We start from the raw sequence: 6,577 nt of genomic DNA on the forward strand, positions 1-6,577 counted from the left end.
TTGAACAGATGATACCGTACATGAGTCAGCCGAGCCATCCCGTGGTGAGAACGCGGCACAGACACCGAGGATACCCAGTCGGCTTTTGGCAACTCTTTTGTTCCTCCTGGCAATGCTTTTGATATTATAGCACAGTATGCTCCAGCAACCTGTCGCAGAAAATATCGGGGTCTTGGAACATCAAAGATCCACCTAACTTCTCATCCCAAGAAAGGGACTTTATATTGGTTTTGCAGATGTCAAATTGTTATTTTTTCTTTTCCCTTTTTTCCCCTTTCAGCTTGAACTCTGAGCAAGAATTTGAGGGGAATAACTAGTTTCAGCACCCATCCCTACCCTGTGACTTTCTTAACCCCTCCAAACAAATAAAAGGACTCCAAATGAAAATGCCAAATTATAATAGTGACACTAGTGATTCTTATTTTCCTCTGCGTTCTCCTTTAAGAAGTCACCTCTGTTAGCTCACTGTGTCATCTGTATGTGGACAAGGAAGAATAGTGGCAGATGCAGTCAGTGAAGGATAAGGAAATTCAATGAAAGCCTGAGAGAGATTTACTCTCCGATAGAATATTTATGCCTTCTCATTCAGCGCTGTAAGATGATCATGCAAGGCATCGTGTCACCATGTCAGGACTGGAGGGGGAGATATTAACCATAGATATAATATTACACCATTTCCTCTAGAAGTTTCTAAATGAACAAGCTTCTAAAAGGAAAAAAGACAATGTTTCTTATAGGACTGCCTTGAAACATCTTTGACAGTAAAATTTGTGCTTAGCAGTAGAAATGCTGTCTTTGGTGAGAGGAAGAAGTTAATATTTAGGAATGCTAGGACACAGCAGGCAAGGTCAGATTTAGAAAACTTCACTGGGGGTGTGAGTGCCTCTGTTATTTCTGTTTAAGTGGATAGTGCACACCAGATTATTTTATTTCAAAACAGATCACCATGGTGCTACAATTTTTTTTTCTTGAAATGCAAAGAGGCATTTTTGAGAATAAAGTGACCTTCCCCAGCACTGACTTTAGTAGCTGATAGCCTTGGATGCTGCTCTGGGTGTGTTAATACATGCTAAGAGAGAACATCAGTGGCCAGAGGAAGCCTGTTTGGGACACAGGATCTTCAGTGTGCTCTTGATTTGTCTCCCCTGCAAGTTTCTCAGTCATGGGAATAAAACACAAGTAGAAGACGCCAGGACAGTCTAGTAGCATTGTTTGGTGGGGGAAAGAAAAGAAGTGTGGAATATGAATTCAAGTGTTGATTTTATATCTTTTCCCCATTCCAGCACAATTTGAAGAGTAGAGGAAACGTGTTTATCAGCAGGAGATAAACTAGATGGGCTCCCAAAGACTTAACAAAATATTTTTTTAAAAATCCACTAGAATAGAAAATATGTTATTTAGATATACTTTATGCTGAGAGTGAGTATATATGCTTGTCCTATTTAAACTTGTGAGAGAAGTGGTAGCCCTTGATGCAATTAGGATATGGGACTGTCTTGTTTGATGGAATTGAGAGGGACCCTGTTTAAGGAATCCGAACCTTGGCTAAGGTAGAACGTGAAAAAATCACCTGCCAGGAAATGCAAGCCTTGGGGGATTTTTTTTGCAAGGCTGCCATGAAATTTGAACTGCAAAGCGTAATCAGGGAAATATCAGACCAACACTGAAACAAAGCTTTTCTAGCAGAAACTGTGATAATTATGTTAAATGCGAAACAAAATACAGAACACATCCAAACAAAACAAGGATTTTCTGTATTAATTCTGAAGAAAACGTCTGGCATCACAAAATTGAGTGATGCCATTTATGGACAGCGTTTTGTGATTTTTGTTGTTACTGTTTTTAAACAAAGAAAAGCTTTCCTGAACTTGTAAGCAGCCTGTTATTCAAGGAAGGAGGAAAGGGGCTAAGATGTTAAGATGCAAAGGGAGGTTGTATGCATATTAAACTAAAATCTGGGCTTGCCTGATACCGTACAGTATGGCAAGTAATGCAGGGCCTGCACCTATGGTAGGAATCCAGGAAATTTCCTCTAGTATCAAGCACATGCAATGAAGAAAGGCTATCCAAACACAGATGGAAGTCGTCATCTCATTGCAGTCTAGTTGGAACTCTTCTGTCAATGATGTATATGTGCTTGTTGCACGTGCTACTACTACTTCTGGGTGGGAATTCAAGAGTTTTGGAAGAGGTGAGCTTGAGGATCAAAATGCACCTTATCGAATGGGTTATTAATCAAAGTACAGATAGGTATCCATATTAAAATAATTCGTAGCAATTGTAGACAGTCATACTAACAGTGACAATTTCATTTAGATATGGCGACCTTATTTTTCATCCTTAGTCTCTAAATGATGTTGGACTTTGAGATGTACATTTATTCACAGCAAGTTTTCTCCGCGTTAACTCATGGTGAAATTCAGCCCTGCGCTTCATCATACAGCTGTGCTAATTAGATGAGCAATAGCAAGAGTGGTGCAGCCAACAGGCAGAGCCCTGCATTACGGAGTGACAACAAGATTACTAGACATCAGTTTGATACTTGATGGCATCAGGCAATCCCACTCATACCAAGTAAATAAATGTTGATGGATTTTATGTTGAGTTGGAAATCTTCTGGATTCTTTGAAGGATGTTGATGTGGCTCATAAGCAGATTTCTGCTCCCCTCCCCTTTACCCCGTCTGAAGTCTGAGGGACTGGCTCTCTCTCAGACTAGGTAGTTCACCCCTGTGACCTGCACTCCTGGTTGCCAAGGGCATTGCAACGTGAAGCAGGGAAATACGGATCAGTCAGTTTAGTGGATACTGTGTATCCTTTAATAGACAAGGTAACATTTCGTGTTAGTTTAGAATATTGTTTTGTACTGTACTTTCTTGGATGGCAAAGGAAAGATGATTAAGACTTAAAGCTATGTTCTTTAAATTCTGTATTATTAGCAACCTCTGTTGTATATAGTGTTTGATAATAAAGTATTAATTTGATTCTTATGTCTTTTGTAAGTGAGAACAATAGACTTTCAGGATATTAAAATCACGCATTGATTACAAGACAGAGCTTTGAAGCATCAAGTGTGATCATGGCTGAGAACTGAGTGACAAGTGGCCATGACACCACAGCATACAGGACTCATCTGTGAAAATCGTTCATCTATTGCAAGACTTCACAATGTCAAGACCTGGAACATGACTTTTGATGATCAATGTTTTGTCCTCAGTGTTTAAAGGTCTGATGTTGGAGCCCTGTGGTTTCTGTGTTAGTTTTTTGTTCTTTTTTATCATGTTTGTTTCTAAAAAGGCTTTGGGGACCTAACAACTCTTCTATTCTTTTGTTTCTCTCTTTTTTCTTTTTAAACCTTTTTTTCCCCCTCTTTTCCTTCTGATTTTTGTTTCCATGAGTAGTTTTTACAGAAAGGATCTTGCCAGTGTCATGTGTGATATGTGTGCATACTTGATTCCAAAACAACTAGAGACAACTTCAGGAGGGATCGAATGTAGATTATTTCTTTTCCAGTGTAAGTATGGAAAGAAAAGGGTTGTATTTGTACCTGTTGATTCTCACCCCTAGCCCTTAAAACTGAACTTTATCCATTGCCTTGTGAGAGCAATGGTTCAGTCACTTTCAGAGACTTAGAAAAGAGCATTAACTCCTCCCCTCCTTTCATTACGCTTGGATTTTGTACTCACTAGTTTTATTATACAACTCTCCACACTTCTCTCTCCTCTTCCTGCCCTTCCTCCTCTCCCCCTTCTTTCTTTTTTTTTAATTTTTTTTATTTTTTTTTATTTGGAGCTGTGAATGGGCAGATCTGTTTCTGGTCTGGCATCACTGAGTTTTTCCCATGCATTCGCCCCGAGCTTCTCGGGTGTGAGACAAATCTCCCTACAATAGGCTTGTTGCCATTGTCTGTACAGTTTAATAGATGCTGGCATGTTGGAGGTTACCCATGAGTCTGCGAAATCCGCTTTCCGTGCTTACTCTTGACACCCCATTGAAGCCACTCATTGTGTGTGCATCTGGGTATGAAAGTCCAGCTCAGTGTGGTCCTGTGCTTGTACTGCCCTGCTTTGCAGTTTCTTTGCACTTATTCATTGAGTGCTGTTTTTGAAATGCTTACATTATATGAACTTAAAATGTAAAAAAAAAAAAAAAAAAAAAAAAAACAAAACCCAACTCCTTGCCCCATAAGATCTGTATTTGTATATACACGTGTCCGTACAATTATACTTAAATAAAATTAAAGATTTTCATCATTTTAATTGGTTTTCTTAAGCTACATTTTGTTCATTGAATTATGCCTTTATTTTAAAGTCTGTTTGTACCTACCTTATGTATCTGTGGGCAGTGGAAAGCAATGAGTGGGAAAGGTTATACAGTTTGAAGAAGGCATTTGGGTACAATGACTGACTACCTAGGGCACCAGTGTCTTGGCTAATTTAAAGTCTGGCTGCTCTGCTTCACCTTTTTAAAAATGTATTCATAGCCTTTCCAAATACTTAGGTGACTAAGGAAGAGTGTCGACCAAGTGCTAGAGTGTTGTGTGGTTTCCATCACTGCTTTTGCCCTTCTCTGGGCCTCCAGAGCAGTCTTCCTTACTCCGCTGGGTAACCCAATGTTTATATGGTTTAGCTCTTGCTTCTTGAGGAACAGAACCAGTCCTAAAGGTATGCAAACAGGGCGGTTGCACGTGGTGCCTCTCTACCCAGGATGCCCCTCTGACTGACAAAGATGTGGGGTTAGAAATGGCTTGAAAATCTTAATCGATTATTTTTATTTAAGAAAAGAAGGGGCGAGAGCGGTGGGAGCCTCACGGATAGGAGAATTTGAGCAATGGTGCCTCCTGAAGGGAAGAGGAGGAATGGAAGCAACTAACTGGATCTCTGTTTCTCCTCCCCCTCCTTGCCTCCCCTGCCCCCAGCAGTTGCTGTAGTGCCTCTGAAAAAGCATGAGACTGGATTGGCCTTGACTTGTGTTTTAGTTGGAAATGGTTGTCTATGATGGTGCCCTTTCACTAATCACATGGTAGGTACAGTGGTTTAACCTGAGAAAGGAGGTCGTAGGAGGTGGGGGCACACACTGAAACCTCTAATACATGCACCATGTATTCAAAACACAGCTTTAATTGCATCATGTTAGCATTAAACTTATCGAAAGCTTTTTATTACATTTAATTAGTTGACAGGGCAGCAAATACTAATTATAACTTACTGTAACCTCCTTTACAAATGAGGAGTGACAGCTTGGTGAGAAGCGTATGCGAGTGTTTGATAGAAAGAACTGATGCGCCGGACTTTCTCCTCTGGAGCTGTTACAAGCAGGGCAGGATTATAAGTGACACATGTTCAGTATGTCTTAACATAATAGCCGTGTCCAGAAAATATCCTGCGGTTTGACACGCTTAATAGCCTTTGCTCAGAAGACACTCTGCTTTTGCTGAGAATGGTATTTGATTTCATTTTTCTGCATTAGTGCGCACAATGGGCCTTTGTGTTCCCTCATCTTTCCCTCTGCAGAGTAATTCTGCTCGCAGAGTACCTCTGAGGGCATACGTAGGAATGGCCAGGCATGCTTCATGCCGCTATGATGCAGTTATGTGCCAACATGTTTTTATTACTTTGAAACAAAACTTCAGTTTGTATAGGTTAGGGATGTGGCAACCCAATGGGATGGTCAGAGCTTTTACAGGCTTTAATGGCAAAGGACTGAAAAGTACCTCCTTCCGTGTGAGTCTTATTTTCGTTAGCATTTGCCTATGTTAGGAAATCTAGTTTAAAACACGATCTCTGCTTTGTATTACAGGTGCGTGCCTCAGCTCAGATCGAGACTCCGTCTCCATTGTAAAAGCTGCCGTACAGGCTGCTCTTGTAATTAGCCAGCTATTCATGACCTAGTGTTTTTAGGATCATTTTGATTCACTGCTGTGAATGAAGGCGAGCTGGGATACTATCAATTTAAATTTGTGGTTTAAGCAGTCCTTTAGAAAAAAAAAAGTACAAGTGATATTGCAGAAGTGTAGAAGGTCTAAAGAGAGTTTTTGCTTTGCCCCCCTTCTGAATAAAACTGCTAGCTCACTGATACTATCGATCATGTTTAATTCAGAAGAATTCAGACCACAGCATAATTCCAGCAATCATTAGCACATCTCAAAATGCTATTTTTTCCTGTGATAGTTTTTCAGGCAAGTGTTCATCTTACTTGTTTTTGCAAGGGCGAGTATAAATGAAAGAAGTTGGAGACAAGCTAGATGTCTACCTTGGGCAAAAAGAGGAAGCGTTTTGTGTTTTGGCTAGAACTATACGAAAACATACATGGTGTTCAGGATCCAGCTTGCAGAGCACTTCCTATACCCTTATCCATCTTGTGATATAGTTCTGAAGTAAAGGAAGGAAACTATCTTTTTCTTTCTGCATATACAATCCTGAGTGCATTCTTCTTACACGGTTTATCTTTCCGTTATCACGTTCAAAGCATGCTCTACCTAAGTGCTGTTTTCTGGAAGACACTTTCCAACTTAGTCGTTTATATTTTCCTGTACTCATGTTAACATTTAAACATGCTTTGTTATCCACAGATAAAAC

The 6,577-nt window shown here is 40.1% G+C and overlaps 1 protein-coding gene across 2 annotated transcripts in view; it reads left to right on the plus strand.

Moving 5' to 3' along the window:
* Positions 1–4,167, plus strand: part of EFNA5 (ephrin A5) — a 208,448-nt gene extending 204,281 nt beyond the window's left edge. For both annotated transcript variants that reach the window (XM_062600129.1, XM_062600130.1), the window contains one exon: positions 9–4,167. In XM_062600129.1, the coding sequence (XP_062456113.1) occupies positions 9–130 (122 nt within the window). In that variant the 3' untranslated portion in view covers positions 131–4,167. The remainder of the gene's footprint in view (positions 1–8) is intronic.
* Positions 4,168–6,577: the final 2,410 nt, after the last annotated feature.

Source organism: Rhea pennata, chromosome Z, assembly GCF_028389875.1.
Source record: "Rhea pennata isolate bPtePen1 chromosome Z, bPtePen1.pri, whole genome shotgun sequence".
Lineage (NCBI taxonomy): Eukaryota > Metazoa > Chordata > Aves > Rheiformes > Rheidae > Rhea > Rhea pennata.